Source organism: Monodelphis domestica, chromosome 2, assembly GCF_027887165.1.
Source record: "Monodelphis domestica isolate mMonDom1 chromosome 2, mMonDom1.pri, whole genome shotgun sequence".
Taxonomy (NCBI): domain Eukaryota; kingdom Metazoa; phylum Chordata; class Mammalia; order Didelphimorphia; family Didelphidae; genus Monodelphis; species Monodelphis domestica.
This window is the reverse complement of record NC_077228.1, coordinates 385,468,934-385,492,664: the sequence shown is the minus strand read 5'-3', so window position 1 is coordinate 385,492,664 and position 23,731 is coordinate 385,468,934. Positions and strand designations below refer to the sequence as shown.

General features: G+C 35.0%; 1 protein-coding gene across 2 annotated transcripts in view; it reads left to right on the top strand.

Annotated features, from left to right (window-relative positions):
• GOPC (golgi associated PDZ and coiled-coil motif containing) overlaps positions 1–12,556 on the top strand; it is a 55,175-nt gene extending 42,619 nt beyond the window's left edge. For both annotated transcript variants that reach the window (XM_001379641.4, XM_007484479.3), the window contains 5 exons: positions 852–1,017; positions 2,631–2,726; positions 5,037–5,201; positions 8,286–8,466; positions 9,325–12,556. In XM_001379641.4, the coding sequence (XP_001379678.1) occupies positions 852–1,017; positions 2,631–2,726; positions 5,037–5,201; positions 8,286–8,466; positions 9,325–9,443 (727 nt within the window). In that variant the 3' untranslated portion in view covers positions 9,444–12,556. The remainder of the gene's footprint in view (positions 1–851; positions 1,018–2,630; positions 2,727–5,036; positions 5,202–8,285; positions 8,467–9,324) is intronic.
• The last annotated feature ends 11,175 nt before the right edge of the window (positions 12,557–23,731 follow it).

The window sequence follows — 23,731 nt, the reverse complement described above, 5'->3', positions numbered from 1 at the left end:
GGTAAAGTCCTGTCTGACATATTGCTGGTTCTGTGATCCTGAGCAAGATGCTACTTGTAGTGCTCTAGGTATCTAAGACTATAAGTTATACAATAATTAGTGATCAGCATTGGTAGAGAGAATTTCTTCATCAGGAACTCCTTATTCTAAGGAAAGTTTATAAGGAGTACATAAATAGCAGTTTTTTCACTTGTTTAGACTCCTGAAGTAATCCTATAATTGGTCTCTTATTTTATATCACACTACCACCATCCCTGTGCCTACAGATCTTATTAATACTCACTCTGTTTGCCTATAATTTAAAGTTCAAATTCTTCTTCATCATGCAATTCAAGGTTATCTAAAGTTTCATTCCATTTTATGGAGCCAGCCTTTTCACCACCATTCTACAAGAAGTTCCTCCTGATATTGCCAATTATGCTTTCTTGCTTATCTACTGCATATAGTTCCTTTCATATTTGTGTTTTGTTCAGATTATTTCCCTTTCCTGGAGCTGTCACCAACTTCTGCCATCTAAATCTTACCCAGTCTTCAAAGCCTGTCTTAAGCTTCACTTCTTCCGTGACCTTGACAAATCCTGCCCATTTGGATTTCTTCTCTTAATACCACATCCTTATTTTTTTAACTAGGCACTTGCACTTGATTTTGTTGAAATTATTACTTAATTTATTAAATATTAAGTATTGTGTTATTCTCTCATTGTTTCAAATGAGTATTTGTCTTCCCAACAAGATTATAAGATGCATTAAGGCAAGGGTTGTGTTATATTTCTCTCGTGTTTCTTATAGCACTGTAGTATGGTGCTAGCCATATAGATAAACTGAATGATTTTTTTTTTCTTTTAAATAAAGAGTCCAACAGATCCAGTTACTAGGTCGAGATATGAAGGGACCTGCTCATGATAAACTTTGGAACCAACTAGAAGCTGAGATCCACCTGCATCGTCATAAAACAGTTATTAGAGCCTGCAGAGGACGTAATGACTTGAAACGATCAATGCAAGCACCGCCAGGACATGTATGTTTTTTAATCCTCCTACAACTAACCCGTTTTCTGTTGAAATCTATTGTTTAATGGGTCTATGTTAATTTCAGTCTCTTCAGGAAGAGCTCTTCATTAAATCCACAATAAAAGACTGCTGTATATTCATTTTATATGCAAAATCATTTTTAAATATCTTAATAGCTCCTAAAGGTTTCACCAGCCCTTGGAATACCTGCCACTTATAGTGGTACTTTAGAAAGTGGTGATCAATAGTAGCCTTAAGAATTATGGTACAAATACTGTGGGTCATATTTCAAAATTTTCCTTAAATCCCTAATTAGGTCTAACATAATCAAGAGAGTTGGTCTAATGGGTATATTTGTTACCACAATTTCTTATCCCTAAAGTCAGTCCATCTATATAATAAGTAAAATTAACTAAATAATGTTGTTTATATAAATTATCAGTTTCTGTGTACAGTATATAGACAAATATGGTTTGATTAACATGTTAAGATTAATTTGATTACCAAATTTAAAACACAGATTTGGGGATATTGACACTCTCTGATCTTGAATTAATGAAGATAGAGTCTGAGATGTACATAGAATAATATGCTTTCACCACTACAACTGTATTCCTTGGTTTTACTTCTCATTCAGCTAAATCCAAATCAAATCTGATTGCAACAGCTGCCCTTAAAGAAAAAAATCTTACTCTAATGAAATTACTACCATTTTGGCTCATGTGAGTATTTTGGCCCTAGGCCTGGTGTTCTAGCCATTGTGCCACCTAGATGCCCCTATGTGAGTATTTTGTATTTGCAAGAGGAATAGTTCCAAGACAATGAAATGATGTTTATATCTCCATAAAATCTATTTTTACCAAGAATTGATGAATACCTAGTATATTGCTGGTTACACCTATTGCTTCTGCGTCTTCCATTCTCAATAAGCCCTTCCCCCTGAACTCCTTCACACTTTTGGCATTAGAAGTGTATGTTTTTGGCATGTTTGGGAGGTAGTGGTGGGTTTGTATGTATAAGTAATAAGGGATGGTCTGCAAGGATAAAATTATACAATAGTTTTTTTATTAGTTCCATTAATCTTTTCCAAACTATAGGTGGCAAACCTGTACTGGGAAGTAAGATTCTTCAATTCATGTTGCAGGATGGCATGCAGGATAATCACCTTTCTTTGTATAGTCTATATTTTTTTCTCTTACTATTAAAATTGAGTGATGATAGAAAAGGTAGGGCAAGAAAGACAGTAGGAGTACATATATATTCCTGAGGGCACAGGAGTGTGAATATCCAGAGTGGAAAGCCTTGTGTTTCTTCTTTAGTTACTTAGCCTAGGTTGAAAATAATTTATGAGTCATTGAGCTGACAGTTAAAATTTAAAATGGATAGTTCAAAAAGTATATGAATCTTTACCATACTTCTAAGTAAAGTTATCCAATTTTATCTTCTAAGATTTTTTATTTACCCCATAGTTCATGACAACTATTATTTGACAACCTGTTGCCTTCCCCGAAATAAGGATTTCTAAATGAAGGTTATATGGTGGCCTTTAATGAGTTAACGTCTTTTAGTATAATTTTATTCAAAAGGCTTAATTTAATTTTAAAAGTTTTGTTTTAACTAGGATCAAGATTCCTTAAAGAAAAGTCAAGGTGTTGGTCCAATCAGAAAGGTTCTTCTTCTCAAAGAAGATCATGAAGGACTTGGCATTTCAATTACAGTAAGAAGTCATTCTCTTTCTAGTGCTTTTTCTAATTGCATTTAATATGTGTGAAGGGAACCCCCCTCCCAATATCACGTACTGGGCTCCTACCTATATATACTGTGTGTGCTATGTCATGTCAGAGTGTTCCAGCATGGGTCATGGGATAGTGACCTAGGCACATTGACCTGGAAAGGATCAGGTTATGGATCCAGGGTAAAGGGAAGAAATAAAAGAGGGAGTTCCAGGAATTGGCCTTTCTCTATTCACTTGGGCTCATGGTGAAAGAAAGGTGGCTTAGAGAGCCATGTGGAGAAGCCCTAATGTGGCTAGTTAGAAATAGGCTTTTCACTATATTTGTCTGCTTTCTCTTACTCAAGTAAATATTAATAAACTATGGAAATTAAGACCCAGAGTTTAATTTAGTTTTAACAAATGCAAGTAATTCTCCTTCAAAAAATAAAGTGATGAATTAGCCTTTTTTTTTTTTGCATTTTACAAAACCAAAATGATTAATTTTATTTACAGTCTTCTCCATATCCTTAGCAGAGTTATGGATCTGTTTTAAAATAAATACTAAAACATTTCAATTATCCTGAGGCACTGAAATGACTCATAATTATAGATCTATAGATATTAATCCTGAAAATTCATATTCCAGGGCAACCAGGTGGTGGTACAGTAGATAAAGAACTGGACCTAGACACAGGAAGATCTGAATTCAAATCCAGACTTAAGACATTTACCAGCTGTGTGACTCTGGGCAAGTCACTTAACTCAGTTTGCCTACGTTTCCTTATCTGTAAAATGATCTGGAAAAGGAGATAAGCCACTTCAGTGGCTTTGGCAAGAAAATTGCAAATGGCATCAAAAAGTGTCAGACATAATTAATTATTATACAATCATTTGGGCCTTGAAGTTTTTCCTCTTGGGTGTGAGTTCAAGACCAACAAAAACACAAAGGTAGAGAAGAAAAAAGTCCCTTTTGTAAAAGAAATGTTTCCTGTATGAGTTTCTGACAAAAGCCTTAAACACAAAGTCTGGGAAAGAGAGTATTTTAAAATTTCCATTCAAAATCCAATCCAGGCAGCCTATAAAGAAATTATCTTTAAGTTGCAAAACTCAGACACATTTATTAAGGAATTGTTGTGATGGAGAGGTTTCATTAAATTTATCAGATAACTTAAATAAAATACCATTTTGTTTTTCTGGAGTCATAGTTAATCTCTGAGCTGTACCATAGTTCTCATGAGTAAATGTACTTACCAAATTGAACAAGTTTACACATTTTCGTCAAATGATTAATTGACAACAACACAATTTAATGTTACTTAGATTTATAGTCCAAGCTATTATGTTGTAAAACAGTGAATTAGCCTTTTGAAGGTAACTTAAGTTTATCTTCTTTAAATGCCAAAAGTGATTTTTAAACATTTTAAACTATTTTTTGATGAAGGTTTAGGATTATCATAATTTTATTTATGATTGTAAATAAAAATGATACCAAGAAATGGAGGCGAAGCTCTTCATTGTTATACTAAATGGGCCTATTATTTTTGTGGGTTTTTTCTTTTTGTTTTTGTTTTAAGGTCCTTTTGTTATCTGTCATTGCTCTCTGCTTGTCTGATCAGCTTCTATTCTTTTACTTAATTTATATATGTCCTAGTTGAGAGGCCTGGGAATTGTCCCATCTCCTTTATAAGGACATGGACTTTGTGATAGCTTTGATGCTTAGAGGCTCTGAGACCTTAGTTCTGGATGGATAATTAAGATTACTATTCTTTAAATTTCATTTATGTTTGATGAAGAAACTATACATATTCATTTACCTCTGGGTTCTATATTTAGTTTAATAATGACATTGTAAATGTATACATTGATTTGGCTATTTTAGATATTAACTTGTCATCAATTCTTTTATAAAATTAGTAGAGAAGAGTTAGTGTCCTATACATTTGTAGTATAGATTTTTCAAGAGTAGAAATTTGCTTTTAAAATTGTAAAAGGTCTGTTGAGGAAAAACAAGACCAGTAACTTCAATAGAATAGAAAGGTTTTTTTTTAGTCTTTTTTTCCTGAGCAACTTGTAGGTAGTTGGTATAATAAATATTACAGTTTCTTGATAAAAGAATTTTATTTTTGATCTTTGATATTATATAGATTATTTTAATTTAGACTTTGTATATACATAATCATCCTTTACTAGAAAAGAACTTTTAAAGTTCCTTAGTTTTCATGAAAATCTTTTTGTGATTTTATTTGAATGTTAAGTGAACTTGATCATTTTGACTATGACTATAATTTGTTAATAAAATTATCCTGCTGGTAGGGTGGAAAGGAACATGGTGTTCCAATTCTTATCTCTGAAATCCATCCTGGACAACCTGCTGATCGTTGTGGAGGACTGCATGTTGGAGATGCTATTCTGGCAGTCAATGGAGTTAACCTGAGAGATGCTAAGCATAAAGAAGCTGTAACTATTCTTTCCCAGCAGGCAAGTTCACTTGTGTTTATATAGTTGTGACTATCAGTTAGATCTTTTATTATGTGAAAACTTGTAAGCCTGCAACCTTTTTACTTTACTTTAAGTCCTCTGAGGTATCAAGATATTGAGATTATTTCACTGTTGAAGTTGTGAGACTTTTTGAACTCTAGTCAGACACACATTAAAGAAAACTTTATGAAATAATGCAGTGGAATTATAATAATCAAGCATGTCTCCAAAGAAGTAATATGAGAATGAACCTACCTCTTTTCTTTGGAAAGGTGGGGGAAATAGAAATATGGAACACTGCACATAATAATGTACTTGATTTGCTATCTTGATTAGTTTTCCTGATGTATTTTTTTTTCTTATAAGTGGTGGTGCTCTCAGAGGGAGGGGAGAAGATACTAGGAAGTGTAAGTGATATAAAAACAAAAAGTGTCAATAAATTTTTTTAAAGGAAAATCTTTTCTTCTCAGACTTGTCTAGCAAGAGATCTAGATTAGGTTAGAAATTGATTCTGAAATATCTGAAGTATATTTTAAACATGAATAAAAACCACATAGAAATGTAAAACAATAAAGAAAACACAACTAAAAATAGATTTTTTTTTATTTCTAAAGACTTAACATTTGGTAGAGAGGCTTATTTTTGGATGCTGGTTGTCAGGTAATGATTTGGGTGGGAAAAGGGGAAAGCCAACAACTCAAAAAACTCATAAGCAGAAGGCATAGCCATAAATATAATCCATTAAGGTAAAATTACATATTAATATAGTTTGTAATCTCCTTAAGTCCAAGCACTTGTTTTACTTTTGTATTTGTATCCTCAATGCCTATCAGATTCATAGTAGTTATTTTAAAAATGACTTATTGAGTGACTTAAGGGATTTGGGAATGGGATTGGATGTTATTTATTATTTAGGCCAGTATCAGAAGAGTAACCTGGTTTTGGGAAGGCCACCCAGACCCAGTTCAGGCAGAGCCAAACCCTGAGATAAGACACACACAGAGCCCTATGTTATAAAATAACAGTTGTTTAATACAATAAGGACAGGTTAGAAGGGATTTGGTTATAACTTACTCTTATAACTATCTACACCTCCCCAGATCTACAAATCTCTTCACAGAGATTGCTTCAGAGTGTTTCCCTATTCTACTCTGATACTCTTATATAACTCCAAATTACTATACTCAGCTAGGTTAACACTAAGCCCCCCTTTTGATGATCTAAGAAAAGGGTCTGTGTGTAAGTCTGACAGGGCCCAATGATGGTCTCACGATCAGCTGTCAGTTGTCACAAGAGCAACACAGGAACTCGGCAGATGTCAAATAGCCAACAGAGTAACAGGATAATCCAAACAGCAGGTAGGATGTGAAGATCAGGCAGTCAAATGCCACAGGAAAAAAGCTAATCTCAGGTTCACCCAAAGAGAGAAAAGCCACAGTGTCCCCACGATCAATTGTCTCTCTCCAACAGCAGTTGCTCTACCCCAGAATTCCAAAACTCTGCATTCTGCTGCCCATTGCAAACACACACCTTACTTAACTTTTCCTATAACAAGGGTAAGAATATATATACTAGAAAGTATAAAGTGTCAGTACTAACACCTGAAATGCTTGTTGGGATCTGGATTTTTGGCTTGCTAAAATCTAGTTTGTCCATTTTTACCATCTGCAGGTGGCTAGTTTATATTTGCTTAGGGTCTGTTGCTGAAGGGCCTGATGTGGCAGGGGAATCGCTTCTAAAGTCATAAAAGCTCATAGCTATACTTCTAACTAGAGTGGGTCAACTTGTGAATGAATGCAGTCACAAGGGCACTTAGGCCTTAGTATGGACGAGGGGAATGCTTCAGCAACACTGAAGTACAAATTCAAGTAATGTGGCATAGCTGTGGACTGGGAATCATTATTACATGATTGATCAACTTAGTTTTTTCTAATCATTATCTCTTTGACCTCTTCTAAGTAAAAATGTGCTACTTCCAAGAGACTCTAATGCAGAGTCCACCCAAAGATTACAGAGGGGTTCTCTTCTATAAACGGCATGGCAAAATTTTCAGCTTTTCTCTGAAACTGTTGAGAATATGAAGGAGAAGAAGGATAAAGATGATAGTCATTTGTTTTTTGGTTTTTTATTCCTTTCTTATAACATTGAGAAGACCTGGGTATGTTTATAGACAGATAGGAATGGTCCAAAGGACAGGGAAAGATTAAAAAATAAATGACAGGAAGCCATTGACAATTGGCTTAGAGATAAGAGAGAATGGAATCAAGAACAAAGGTAGAAAGACTAGCTTTAGTCAAAGGTAGGAAAAAGCCCTGAGAAATAGAACTAGGGAAGAACTTATGGTTGGTACCAGATAAAACAATTATTTCTTCTAAATATAGAACAAATTAAGATTTACATGCTGATATAAAAAGAACAGAACACATTATACATTTCTTTTAAAAGGTCATCTAGTAAGACGACTTCTTTAATCATTAGGTCCTAGGCAGATTCTACCAGATTTATTGGAAGCTGCTTGTAGCCACATAGCTAAGGAAGAACTTGGCATTTTCTAAAATAACATACCATTAGTAAAAATTTTTTTTAAAAGTAGACAGACTCACAAGTATAAGTTATAATTATGATTAGAATAATCCTCAAATATAATATTGTCCATAAGTCATTGGAAGTTCTAAATCTAGTAAAATACTTCTTAAATTTTTGAAAGCTAGTAAATAGACAAAAAAGTTTATACTGATATTTAAAAGCTTATTCTAGTTATTCAGAGGAAGATCTATATCTTCAGATTCAATAGTACAAGTTTAAAATGAATACAAAATTATTTATTATAGTTTTTATGGTGAATTTCTGCCTGAGGTAAAATAAGTACCATGTTATTAAGTGTATTAATGGAAATTATAACTTGTCATAGATTAACTTTATTAGTACATTGATATAATTCTTTCCATCAGTTGAATTAAAATTAATTTTTTAAAAAAGTTTGAAATTTGTCTTTTTTCAAATGCAATGATCCTTTAGAATTTAGAAGTGCTTAACCGAGAGAAATATAACTTTCTTCTTTTCTTCCTCACCCTACCAATTTAGAGAGGAGAGATTGAGTTTGAAGTAGTTTATGTTGCTCCTGAGGTAGATTCTGATGATGAAAATGTGGAGTATGAGGATGAGAGTGGACACCGTTATCGTTTGTATCTTGATGAATTAGAGGGAAGTGGAAATCCTGTTGCTCATCGGAAAGGTGCAAGCGGGGACATAAAACTATTACAAGGTAAAGTAATGTGTTTAGATTCCTAAAGTAGATATTTGACTTTGTTTTTTAAAACCCTACTAATTAGTAGTTGTTTGATGACAAATATCTTTAGCAAACTACTGGAGAAGTCAAAGGAGTAGTGTTTCTTTACTTATTATTTTATCTTGAGAGGCAATGCTAAGTAACTGGATATTATTTTAATCCTTTCAGATTGAGTTATTTGTATAAGTTGTAATATTCCATGAGACATTATCTAAATTATGTGAAAGGGATGTTTATTCTAGTGCAATGATATGTCCATAGATCGCCATATTACATATCCATTCTTCAAAAGCTTACAAATAATAGGGTTACATTATGTTTGTTTGTGTAGAGATTATCCATATTGTAGTTAATCCAACCTCAAATTTTTATATTAGCTTAGTTCTCGTTGCTTTCTTCTAAAATTTCTATCAATTAAAATCACTTATTGCAATTGCAATGATGCAATTGCAAAGTAATTTTAATAGCAGTGGTAATCATTTAGCTAAAGTGACAGTAGAATGCATTCCAAAGTACAATAGAAATTAATTTTATTACCTGCTATTTTTTGAGTCATCTGTACTACTTGATTTCATTAATGCAAATATCCAGAAATTGCTGATAATCAAAATTTACACATTATGAGTAAACCTAGTGATAAATGACATCTTGTGCAAAATTAGAGTAGCCTCTTGTTAAGACTAACAAGCCCTATTAATAGTTTAGGGCATGTTTTCTCACCTAACTAATAATTATTATAGTAGGTTTTCCCTTAGAGAATGAAGTAAAGGTATTAAAATTATTCTTTATCCTATTAATATACATGTTTGTTTTATTATACCTCTCTTTTTTCAGGTTTTAATAAGAAACCAGTAATTGATGGACATGAAAATGGAGACCTGGGAACCTCGAGTGAAACTCCCCTCAATGACAGTGCATCCAAGTTAGCTGAGTCAGCAGAATCTTTGTCATAAATAGTTTATTAAATTGACTTTTCTGCAGGCAATATTGTTGCTCAGACTGTTATGGATTTTATATTCTAGGGGAGATTGTGAAAAGGACTATCTAAAAATAAAGGGAGGCTGTTGTTTATTGCCCAAATGAAAGGCAGTTACCTCAGGGCTTCATTGTGAGCAATTCTAAATGTTTAAAACTCTCCGTTTTCTGTGATAAACCATGATTAGCAATTGCATGTAAAGCAATTTTTATTTTCTTAAAATTGTAAGCACCAAAGCATGTTTTTCCCAAAGGGATATTACTAAGCTTTTAAGGTACAAAATGAAGCATAATTGTTTCATTTGGTTCCTTTTTTTCACTTAACAGAAGGACAGTGTTAACAGGAATCTAATAGGAAATAGCTTTTAATTACAAAAGAGTAAACTAAATTGTTTTAAGTGTATTCCAGAATGCTATATTGTGGTGTTTTAAATTGGAAAATTTTATTTTGTTAAGAGCAGAAAAGTGGGCTTAACTTCAAAACAAAAAAGTTCCACATTTGAATATTTCAAATTGAGGGAATGATTTAGTTTTCTATTTATTACAGATTTTGATTCCTGAATCATTTCTTAGTGATCATTTAGGTGTAATGAGTATGCCTTTCAGCTTTGCTTAATGCAGTTAAAAAGTAGTTTTAAGTAATCCTTTGTCAATCAATGCTGCACTAGAAATAATTTCTGAAGAGTTCTTGCACATTATACTTTTTTAAAAAATTCAAATAAGTGTAAAATATCTGTTCACAATTATGTTGATGCATGTGCATGGCATTGTTCATTCCCAAGCTTCCTTCCTGGTTTCCTGTGAGATTAGTTTTATACATTTTGAGTTGTTCATGCAGTTTGTCATGCCATGATAGTCCTGGTACTTAAAAGTTCAATATTGTTGTTAACATGAAAAACAATTGCCTTTGAAGATTAGTTTTAAAGTAACTGATAATTGATGTCTCAAGGCTCAGGGCACACATGAAGTATTAGGAAACTTGATACACTGATGTTTGGTTAGTTTTTTCTTTCTGTCCTTAAAGTATTTTTATGCAAATTTTATAAATGTGCTAGCTTCTCTCATCTCAGAGCAAAACCTGTTTTTACTGCTCTCATTTGCTATTGTGTAAACCACTTTACCCTAGTGGGAAGCATCAAAGCATTGTACTTAACAAGATGAGTTTTGCCAACATCATGGTTTTAAAGACCCTATGTAGATGGAGAAAAACCTAAACGGCCTTTAGGATATCAGTTTATTCAATGCCTAATGTTGAAATGGTTACATGTTGCAGGAAAAGGTTCCTAGCCTCTCCTAGGTGCATTATATATTTGTTTATAGAGAAATCTTTAAAATGTATATACTTTATTCATTGATTTTGCTATTTATAAATCTTGTTTATAACTATTGCTCAATGACAGTTTTTTTGGTTATTATTGTTTTATTTTGGGAGCAGTATCATTCACATCGCTTTGCTATTATATCTCCATGTTACATTTTTAACAGTAGTGCACTTCATATTGTATGCTGTTATTGATATTAAAATACCTTATAGCATAACATTGCCTTTAAGCAAAAGCTAGTATTTAATAGTAGAACCAAGTAAGCAAGCAAGGTGCATATCATTGTTTACTCTAACATCATTTTTGGTGGGAGGGTGGGGGAGCATTTGCTTTTTCACGCATGATATGAAATCTGCAGTTGGATTTCAGTGTATATTCATTTTTGTAATGCTTCACAGTGAGGTTTTCATTGTGGCAAATCTAAAAACTATTCCACTAGGGCATGGAGTCTATTTTTTCCCCTATTTTCCAAAAAGCCTGAGCGATGATGGTGACTATCACATTTTTCAGAGAATATCCTCCTTTTTATCTGTGTCTAAAACTTTATGGAACCTGTTGGGTCAGAAAGAACTAATTTTTAGATTTGTGAAGAGTTATTATAATCCCAAACCTGAGATATCTATGAAGATGATGTGATTTGGAGGATGTTGTGAAGGATTTTTGCAGTGGAAATTCTTTCTCCACAAGGTTGAATCTCATAAAATAAGCAAAGTTATTGAAAACACTACTCTTTACTTCTTTGTTGATATTCCATAGCCTGCTGCTGTGCTCTTTCAAGGACTTTTGAAGAAAGAATTATAGAAACAGGTAGATGCCTTTATGACTTGTCTCCCCTTCATCTCTATTCTACCTTGGTTTTGAAGCCCCAGATTAGAGCACTGTTGCTAAGATGTTACTGTGAACAAATCTGTGTCTCCTACCACAATGGGTGGCCTTACAGGTGCTTTGGTAAGTGTTGCAGTTCAAAATTCACCTGGGAGGTGTAGCACTTTGAGACTGAACTAGGAACTACAAATATGTTTTTCCAGTTTCTGTCTGTTTTTCTAATGATTATACCTCTTAGACACTGGTCCAAAGAGGAGTTAGATTTGAGACATTTCCAACATAAAGCAGTATTGATGTTTTCATTTTTATAGGAAAGAAACTACCATATGTCATTTAGACCATTTTATACATTTACTTCTAAGACAAAACCAGACTGGCACATGTGTGTATATGTGTGTGTGCGTGTGCATGTATGCACACTCACTGTGTGCATGTGTGTACATATATGTGTTGTGAAAAGGTCTAGATGAAGACCAAAGCATATATATACACATCTTATATCAGGACCATTTTCTGAAGATTCCTCATCTGCATTGACTTCAGAATTTAACAAAATAATTGACTTCAACTACACAGGATCATATTAAGGTGGATTTAAGAAAGATGAAAATTCCTTAGTAGTAGAAGTAACTGAACAGTTTTCTAAAAGACATGATTGAATTTCCTTGGTGGTGGTGCTTTTATCACAGTGGGGATTTTTGTGTCTGACTTCAGAAACTTAAAGATGTTTCCTATACATATGTATGTTAAACATTATTTCACAACATTATTTATTATGTAATTCGGTATCCTTCTATTCAGGGTTGGGCTCATCTGTAAAAGATGTAATATTTGCAACAACTGTATTATATCTAGTTAAGTTGAGTTGAATATTTTTTTATTAGCCTGTAAATAAAGATGGCATCTTTACATTAAAATGTCTTGCCTTATTTAACAAAAATAAATTTTTCATGCTTCTTTGTTTCATATTAAATATATTTACTTTTTCTGATCACTTCATTATTTGTTCTAATGTAGCACATCTATCATGAAGTTCCTATCAAGTTTGAATCATTTAATAGTTACATTTTATAGTCAGCATATCTTATCATGGCGGATGATATTAGGAATAAAGCATAGTTGAGAGCAAATCAAAGGAAATTCAAGTGAAATCAGGTTTCTATTCTAATAGGTGAAGAGTTCTTGGATAAATAGGCCTGTTTTATTTATTATTGGTATTATAAAACTGTCTGGTAGCTATTAGCAATGATCACTACTAGCTGAAGAGCATCCTAGGCTAACTAAAGAGAATGCATTTGGTTTTTTCCACCTAGTGATTCAGCTACTATTTCCCCAACATCTTCATAATGGAAAATATTTCCAGGTCTTTTAATTGTAAGCCTGTCTCATGTATACATGCAAAATGTATCATTTCATTTACTCTTTCTCTTTGTACTTTGATAGAAATGCTAATAAGTACTTGTATGTGAAATACACACATATATAGTGAGTATTCCTTTCAGTGATACAGATCACAGTTCATCTCTACTTGTCTGGCTTATTGAAATTGGAGAAAACTATGCAAAATGTTCCTTTTGAAGAAAGGACAAAAAGATTTAAATCTTTTTTCTCCTTTTTTAGATTATATGCTGAGAATGGTGTAGCTTTAGCAAATCCACAGAACTGGATTCTTATTTGCCCAGGTGCTATATAAAAGAGCAAAGTAAATCTGAACTCCCATGAGAAGTCAATTTAGGACTTTATTCCACACAATCAGCTAAGCATTCTAAAAGACTAGTTTTTTCTTGTCTAATAATAGTGGCACTCAGTTTCAAGAGTTTAGTTATAGTACAAAAAAGTCAAAGCAATGTAAAAAGTTGAACATAAGATGTTGAGAATATTCGTGTCTACAGTGTTGCCTACTGGTTTATACCACAAAAGCATTCCTTCATCGGGAGGGAGGTGCCCTATGGGTTTTGGCATTGCTGACAAAAAATACAAGCTCTGCCATGACATTCTAGAATTTGTAATTTGGTAAAATACCAGGAGGGGGCAGCATATTTCTTTAAAAATGTGTCAAGGGACTTGCCACTATCAGAATAAACAAAAGAATGATTATCAAAACTATTTGCTACTGAGTTTTTAAAATAGAGTAGTAGGTCAGTGAGCTATTCTAGTTTGGCTTGTAAAAAAAGTCCCCAAAACTACTAATGGAAGGAAACTTGGTTCAACAAGTAGTAGGAAAACCAGAAAGCAATTTGGCAGAAAATAGGTATAAACCAATATTTTATACCATATACCATAATAATGGCCAAATGGATAAGCAAATGAAAAATCCACATCGTTCACAATGGTTAGGGTTAGATCTATATGATATGGAATAGAAAATGTTCCAGAAGGAAATTATTTTAATTACATAAGATGCAGATATTTTTTATATAATTAGAATTCATTTAGGATAAGGAAAAAAGGACCAACAAAAAATCTGCATGAAAAAGCTCTGATAAGTTTGGCACCCAAAATCTACATGGAATTATGAACATGCATCACAATTGGTACGTGGTCAAAGAGTATGAACTAAATTTCTTAAGTGAAGAAATAGGCACACTAAGTTATATGAAAACATACTTAAATATGAATATTAATAATAAAATAATAAAAATAAATTAATAATTTAAAATACTTAAAATGAAAATTGGAAATACTAAAGTATAAACACCCCATCAAATTGATAGAGGGTAAAGGATGGAAATAGACAATGTTGAAGGAAGTGTGGAGAGAGAGTGTGCTAAATAACTGAATGGAACTTTGAACAGGTCAGACAGGTCTGGGAAACAATTTGGAATTGTGTGAAAAGTCACTAAACTGATCATTTCCTTTGGTCCTACAATTCTACTCATTCTATACCCTTTTCACTCTCCCTCTCCCCCATTCTCACCCTAAGGAAGTCCATGATAGGAAGTTCCTTTAATATTAGACCAAGTGGTACCTTCATTTCATCATTAATTTGTCCCACAGGGCAGATTGAGTACCCAATGAATTTTTCCTCTGAGGAAAAATGTAAGTTGAACCAATCCATTCCAGACATCCAGATTTTATATGGCACATGGAGTTGTGTTTTACTAAATAAACAATAATAGACATGAGTAAAAACAATAGATTAAATAGTCATTTAACTTTGTCTTTCTTGAGAGGAGTTCATGGCCTAAGGGAATGGTGGGGAGGAGAACTATGGTCTGGAAGAGTCTCTTCCATAATATCTGAGGGCAATTGCCTTTCTGGAGTTCTTTCTCTTTTCTGTTTCCTATCACCACTGAACCCTGCTTGAGATTCACCAAGTGTAAGCTTCATAAGAAACCTTATCCAATGAAGTTTGTTTTTGTCTTTCAAAATTCTTCTAACGTGGGAAATAGTCTGATCATTTAACATGTTTTCAATTCTGCCTGTTAAGGCTTTATTAAGGAGACATTTTTTGACAAAATTATGCACTTCCACCCATTTTGCACACATTTCCTTGATTAATGAAGTGGGAACATCCTCCTTTGCCTCCTCCTCAGCTGAAGAAATCTTCCCTGCCACTAGCTGTTGCTGCTTCTTTTGAAGTTCAGTCTTCTTCATGCTCCTGAACTAACATGTGATCCTTTGTTTCAGCTTAAAGTAAGCAAAGGTTTCCTGATATCATGATGCCAACAAGTTTAGCAAGCTGGGCCAGTGCCAAGCAAATGTCAAATACCATGACAATGTTTCTAATTAAAATGTATTGGATACCAAATCCAGTGAGTTCTGAAACAATTGAATACCAAAGTTTGACTGTATTTATAGCAACCTAAGGAGGAAGGACCTAAATTTAAGATGCTTCTGGAAACAAATGTGTCCATTTTTAGGGAATACTTTAAAAACTGGTGTACAGTGGTAATGGCATAATATTGCACTAACAGGAATGACAAATACCAAATATTTAGATAAACATGGAAGACTCAGGAGTTTGTTCTGAGTGAAGAATACTGAATCAAAAGGACAATATACATTATGACTGATGATGTAAACAAATACAACGAAACTGAAGTCAAAGGCAATGACCTTGGTGGTTCTAGGTAACACCTGTTAAAATACACTTTTTTTCTGTTAGGAAATGGTTGCGTAAAAGAATAGCAAGTTACAAGTGCTGCAGCAACACATTTAAGCTATTTAGTTTTGATTTATTTTTTTAATAGTGTGGGTTATTATTTATTGGAAAATGTTTTGTCATGATATATGTATGAATAAGAAAAATATGTTACTATTACCTGAAAGTTTTAAGGAAGAAACAATCTAATGTTGAGAGATGGGAGAGATTTTGTCCATTGGAGGATCTTTGTCCATTAAAATAAAAACAACTAGAAAGATGGTAAATTTCACAGCTGAGATTGCCCGGGATATGTGCCAGCAGAAACATTTGTATACTTTCTAGCGACTTAGGAAACAAGTAAAAATAATTTAAATTTTGAACTGTTGGAATGCTCTATCTTAGTTTATTTCAATAATGTGAGATAAGGTAGTCGTTTCTCAGCCAAACTCTTTGAAAACGTAACAGCTAGGTGGCTCAGTGGATAGCAAGCCAGACCCAGAGATGGAAGTCCTGGGCTCAAATTTGACCTCAGCCACTTCCTAGCTATGTGACTTTGGGTAGATCATTTAACCCCCATTGCCAAGTCCTTACCACTCTTCTGTCTTAGAACCAATGCACACTACTTATTCTAAGTTGGAAGGTAGATTTATATTTAAAGCTTCTATACTTGAGTGCCTTTTCCCCTTTCTTCTAAATCCTCTCCAGTCTGGCTTCTAGAGTTATCTCTAGTTACTGAATTCGCTCTTTCCAAAGTTACAATGATCTTTGAATTGTCAGTCCTTAATACACTCTTATCAGTTCTCATCATGGCTTTTCATATTGTTGACCCTCCTCTTCCTGGGTTTTTTCTCCTACTTTAATCTTCTATGTTGGACCATCATCTATGTAACACATTAAATCTCAAAGCTCTGTCTTGGACCCTCTTTTCACCTTACATTCACTTGGTGACATCAATTCTAATGGATTCAATCAGTTACCATCTCTGCTCATATTTGATGCTCTACAGATCCCGCTCCAATCTCCCATCACCCACTAGCTGCCTAATATTAAGGAGATATCCACTGGTTAAGTGATGGAGGGATACTAGATCCTAAAAAGAAAAAAGCCTCACTTCTAAAATGTACATACAACAGGTACATACAGGCCACCTTTCTTCCTGTGAGATGGACTATTTATTAACATTGCTGAAGGGCTTTAAAATATTTTTCTTCCTTCTGGGTAGGCTGCATAGTGCATAGAGTTTTGAAATAGGCTTAAACTGTAACCTGTTCTGCAATGCAATCCTTTGGGTAATGCCTCCCCCTTCCCCCCCCTCCTTATTTCACTGGTTGGAGTGCTTTTGCCTCTGCTCTGTAGCTTTATTTTTTCCTTTTAATTTTTTTTCTTTGTAGCAAGTTACTCTGAGTTTTATAAATCCATGAACATCAGTGTCAGCACGATGTTACTTTTGATTTTTGGTCAATTTGTTTTAAGCTGCTTGCCATCAATAAAATATTAATTAAAACACTTGCATTCATAATAAGAAAATAATATTGGAATCGAGGCTCACAACAATAGTATTCTAAGAGAGAGAAATAGCCAGCTGTTCTCTTGGGATATGACCTGCCAAAGGGAGTACACATGTGAGTTGAGAATACATCTCAATTCTCATTGCAATATGGTACAGATTTCAGACTGGAAAAGACTTTGAAGGTCATATAGTCTGACCATCATTTTTTTAGTCAAGGGATCTGAAGTTCAAAGAGTGTAAGTGTTCCAAAGAATTAAGTGACTTAACCAAGTTCCTACAAGAAGTGATTGGCAGCACCTGACTTGAACCTAAATCCTTTGTCTCCAAAGCCACAACTCCCACCTCTTCCCTTCTCCTACTCCCTAAAAATAAGTTCTTTGAGGACACAGGCAATTGCTTCTGTGTTTGTTCCCCAAGCACCAGACAATGACTATAATAATCTAAAGATGATATAAGTGGGAGATTGGGGTTTTTTACTCGACCCATTCAGGCAAGATGGTCTTCTCAGGGCCAGAGAGTGAAAACGGCTGTTCTCTCTCTGACTCAGGCCAGGAGGCAATCCCTGGACTCCACTTCTCAAGGTAACAGGTTTATTGTAGGTGCTGTTGAGAATGGGGAATGGTGTGTGGGTTGAGGATTTTTCCTAACCACTAATAAAGTTATTAATATCCCACCCTCTGACTCTTCACAGAGTCTCTTCGTCCCTCAGTAGAGCTGAGGCTATGCTTTCTTTCCCCTCTACCTTAATTCTCCCCTTCTATCTGATCTAATTTGGGCTAAGCCCACAATGGAAATGGTCTATAGAGTAGAAACAGATCTTGATGGAGTTGAGTATTAGGTGTGATCTTGATCTACCCAGGTGAGCCACTCCCCAAAGTAAACTTAAGCAGTTCAGATCAATCTTGTTAGAGATTCCTTCTTCAGCTTAGTAGCAGTTTGAATGAGTAAAAGCATCTTCAGGATCAACTGGGTTATTCACAGGAATAAGTAGAAAGGTTCACAGGAGTCAGAGCTGGAACTCCGAGATGTTTCTTCTTCCAGGGTCTTCTCCCTGATGGCAGTTATGTTCACAGGATTCTATCCCAGGATTCTCATGCATTTATTTGCTGGATCAAAGCTGTGCATACACTTTCATTACTTCTTCCAAAATCTCCCTTAACAATAGCTGCTTGAAAAAAATCACATTGGTCTTCGGAGAACAGTCTTTTGGCAGCTTGGTGCTTCAAGGCTTTCCAGCTGGGGATCCCATATTATTATTATCTGCACTAGGGTGATCATTTAGAGTCTACATCCCCAATCATATCCCCTCAACCCCTGTGATCAAGCAGTTGTTTTTCTTCTGTGTTTCTATTCCCACAGTTTTTCCTCTGATTGTGGATAGTGGTTTTTCTCATCGATCCCTCCAGGTTGTTCATGATCACTGCATTGACACTAATAAAGAAGTCTATTACCTTTGATTGTACCACAGTGTATCAGTCTCTGTGTACAATGTTCTCCTGGTTCTGCTCCTTTCGCTCTGCATTAATTTCTGGAGGTCGTTCCAGTCCCCATGGAATTCCTCCACTTTATTATTCCTCTGAGCACAATAGTATTCCATCACCAACATATACCACAATTTGCTCAGCTATTCCCCAATTGAGGGGCATCCCTCATTTTCCAGTTTTTTGCCACCACAAAAATGCATGAGCTGTGCATTATAAGCTACTTGAAGCAGCTTACGCTGGCTTAAACCAGTCTTCTTGTCAACCTTTGCTACCAAACAATATGAAACATTTTACTTCTGTGTTCTACCTGTCCCTGGAAGAGATTGCCCATTCTCTACCCTCAACTTCTATCCAAACCACTCTTTGTGGTTTTCAAGCATAAATTATCTTAATCCCTCTTGGGTTGTGGGGTCTCCAGTCTGGATATCCTCTGACCAGTGTGCCTATACTTTCCATTTTTAATAAATAATCTTTTTTACTAAAAAATAAAAAATTTATACATAAATAAAACTGGCTAGCAAAAGAGAAGGCAGACATTTGGCATGACTGTTTTTTCCACTTGTGTATCCACACCACAAAAAGAAACTTTCTCCTGCTGTTATAGTTTAAAATTGTTTGTAGTTTGTTAGATTTTTCTACTTACCTCTCCAGTGATCTTCACAATATTGTATTTTGAGTTGATATAATGAAGAAAACCCCGGATCTGTTGCTTCCACCATTAGCATAATGTTTATAAAAAAGAAAAAGTAAAATATGAACCCCATAATTCAGTAGTAGCAATTTTGTAAAGCCCATCTTTGCAAAACCTAACTCTAAGATATCCTAGCATAATAAATAGCCATGGGGGCATCTGGTGGCTCAGTGGATTAAGAGCCAGGCCTAGAAACAGGAGGTCCCAGGTTCAAATCTGACCTAAGACACTTCCTAACTGTGAGACCCTCGGTAAGTCACTTAACACCATTGTTTAGCCCTTACCGATCTTCTGCCTTTGAACCAATATGCAGTAGTGATTCTAAGATGGAAGGTAAGGGTTTAAGAACAACAAAAAATAATAATAAATGGCCAAACCATGAGATACCTAAAGAGAGAGTCATCATAATATAATAGATACAGAGTGTCAGTCTTTTAAGTTGGGAAGACTTGGGTTCAAATGTGACCTCTGAAGCACACTGGCAGCAACATTGGACAAGCCATTTAATCTCTCTATGGTCCCAGACAACTCTTAAAACTCATATGAGCTGGCCCTTCCCATGTGGAGGAAGTCCTCACTAGAGCTCTGCCAATAAGATTATAGGCCAGTCCTGCCCCCCCATAAATAAACAAAATAAAATACTACCCTCTATCAGATTTAAAGACAAATAATTTCACATCATCATTCTAAGAGTTGGAGAGGTTATTAGATATATAATCTAATCTCCTTTCTTCTAATCTATATGCCAGCTATTCACAAACATTTTAGCCTCAGCCCCCCTGGACCCTCTTAAAAATTATTATTTTTTTGGGAAAATTTTATTAGTGAATTTAGAACATTTTTCCTTGGTTACAAGAATCATATTCTTTCCCTCCCCTCCCCCCCACCCTTTCCCGTAGCTGATACGCAATTCCACTGGGTTTTATGCTAGGAGCTGTCAGGCCATGATGTTGTGACAAGGTCACTTGTGGAAGCCAGAAGGTCACAAAGTGACGCCCTAGCAGGATGGAATTGCCCACTCAGTCCCATCCGTATGACTTCTCTCATCAACATCCCTTAGTAATGGAATTGACATGATTGTTGCCTCTCCCTAGTCTCAAAAAAAGTAACATAAGAGCAAAATGCTTGTACACTATTTCCCCAAAATATCACCAAAAGATCAGACTCACAAATCTAAACCCAAAAGACCATCACAGGTTATATATAATTCCCAGCTTAGGTATATAATTCCCAGCAAAAGCTGTGCCCACAAGCTGTACCCAGAAAATCCCCTACTCCCCTGTACAGAAACTTATTCTCCTAAATCAGTACATAAATCATTCATAGGAAAGAACTGTACAAAATGCTTTGGTACACCATGCTTCATCAAGCCTCAGTGACTTGATTTTACCAACCAAAACCCTCCTTGAAAAACTCCCTAACAAACCCTGAAAAATGATCAGCTTAATGTTAAATCTGAATGGTGTTTTCAGTACCCCTTTGATCTCTCAATTTCACTGCTATGATTGTTAACCGTCTTTAGGATCTCTGATTGATTATCTATTTTTATTAAAGGTAATAAATGATTTTCTTTGATTGTAAGCTCAAAGCTCCTCACAGGTTAATGAAAAAATTAAGCCACCTGTGATGAAATCATTTATCTTGTGTAGAACCTTTGTGTATCCTGTCAGAATCAATAGTTAATACAAATGTAGAGAATGATCTCAGAATGTTAATCAATTTGTTAAAAGTTAATGTATCACTTATCCAATTATCTTTACTTGAACATGTAGGTTGAATAATATAACTGCGTGACAAGAAAATGGGTATAAAAATAAAGGCTAAACCTGGGCATGGTGAAGCAGCCATTCCATGCAGAGCCTAGCACCAAGCAGATACACACATACAGCTGCCCCCGTCTCTCATTTCCACCAAGTTGCTCCATCTGCCAAAGACCCCCTGGTGCCGTGGGTTCGGCTGGATCTGAGACTGTGGCAGATTTACATGTGTCCTTGATCAAAACCTATTTCCATGTTGTTGATGTTTGCACTAGCATGATCATTTAGAATCTACATCCTCAATCATATCCCCATTGACCTATGAGATCAAACAGTTGTTTTCTTCTGTATTTGTGCTCCTGCAGTTCTTCCTCTGAATGTGGATAGTGTTTTATCTCATAAATCCCTCAGAATTATTCTGGATAATTGCATTGCTACTAGTAGAGAAGTCCATTATGTTAATTGTACCACATTGTATCAGTGTCTGTATACAATGTTCTCCTGGTTCTGATCCTTTCACTCTGCATCAATTCCTGGAGGTTGTTCCAGATCACATGGAATTCCTCCAGTTCATTATTCCTTTGGGCACAATAGTATTCCATTACCAACATATACCACCATTTGTTCAGCCATTCCCCAATTGGAGGGCATTCCCTCATTTTCCAATTTTTTGCCACCATAAAGAGCACAGCTATAAATATTCTTGTGTAAGTCTTTTTCCTTATTATCTCTTTAGGGCACAAACCCAGCAGTTGTATGGCTGGATGAAAGGGGAAACAGTCTTTTAGCACCTTTTTGGCATAGTTCCAAATTGCCCTCAAGAATATTTGGATCAATTCAAAACTCCACCAGCAATGAATTAATGTCCCAATTTTGCCACATCTCCTCCAACATTCATTACTTTCCTTTGCTGTCATGTTATCCAATCTGCTAGATGTGAGGTGGTATCTCAGAGTTGTTTTGATTTGCAATTCTCTGATTATAAGAGATTTAGAACACTTTTTTATGTGCTTATTAATAGTTTTGATTTCTTTATCTGAAAATTACCTATTCATGTCCCTTGTCCATTTATCAATTGGGGACTGGCTTGATTTTTTTGTACAACCGATTTAGCTCTACAAATTTGAGTAATATGACCTTTGTAAGAGGTTTTTGCTATGGAGATTTTTTCCAATTTGTTACTACTCTTCTAATTGTGGTTGCATTGGTTTTGTTTGTACAAAGCCTTTTTAATTTAATGTAATCAAAACTATTTATTTTGCATTTTGTAATTTTTTCTAACTCTTGCTTGGTTTGGAAGAGAGAAATGCTGAAGTAAATGTAAGGACTGGATTTTCAAAGTTATTTCATGAAAAAAAGGAGATAGAATTCTGGCTGCCAATGGGGGATAGGAATGGATCATCCAGCTAAGAAAAGGAGTGGCACAGTTAGAGATTGCTGGCTTTTCCCTTTTTTAATTGAAGAGGGAAGGAGCAAAATCCTCACTGAGGCCACTTTGCCACAACTCCCTTGTTGAGCAGAAAAAGATCCAGACTAATCAACACTAAATCCAGTGTTGGATAGAGACTTTTTTCCCTTTGGGGAATGCAATAGCCTATCCTTCAGAAGACTCTTTGAAAGCTATATCTCTGTGCCAAGAAATACCATCATCTTGAACCTACTAAGTTTGTCTGGGATACTAATATTATAATATTATATATATATAATATATAATAATATATATTATAATAAAAATACTAAGATTGTCTGGGACTTAGTCCCTAGACTTGAGCCTGAAACCCCTGAAGAAATCTATAGAAGGAAGATAGGTCAGGGTCTTCCCGTTTCCTCTTTCCTAAATTATCATACCCAACCCCTTATCTAATAAATGGATATTTTCAACTTACTGAGAACTCAGGCATCTTAAATGTACTAAAGGGGGGGATCATAGATACAATCAACTAAAGAAGAAAGAGATTGAAGGAGATTATCTCTTACTCTTCAGCTCAGATCTAACTCCATTTTAAGACAACTCTATCTGGGGGTGGAGGGAGAAGTGGTATTCCTCTTTATCTGTTCTCTCTCAATTACCTGTCAAAACTTTGGTTCCTGATTCCTTCCAGTACATTGGTCTTAATATCTTTCCCAAAGATCTGACACATATTCTATTCTGTGTTCACCCAATTTATTTATAGTTTCCTTCTTTATATTCAATTCATTCACCCATTCTGAGTGCATCTTGGTGCAGGGTGTGAGATGTTGATCCAAACCCAATCTCTCCCATACTGTCCTCCAATCTTCCCAGCAGTTTTTATCAAATAGAGGATTTTTGTCCCCCCAGTTGGGATCTTTGGGTTTATCATACATAGACTGTCTTGCTGAGGTCACTTACCCCAAGTCTATTCCACTGATCCTCCTTTCTGTCCCTTAGTCAGTACCATAGTTTTTTTTTTTTTAAACCATTACCAGTACTGTGTGTTAGTTCCAAGGCAGAAGAGTAGTAAGGGCTAGGCAACGGGGGTTAAGTGACTTGCCCAGGGTCACATAGCTGGGAAGTGTCTGAGGCCAGATTTGAACCTAGGACCTCCCATCTCTAGGCCTGGCTCTCAAT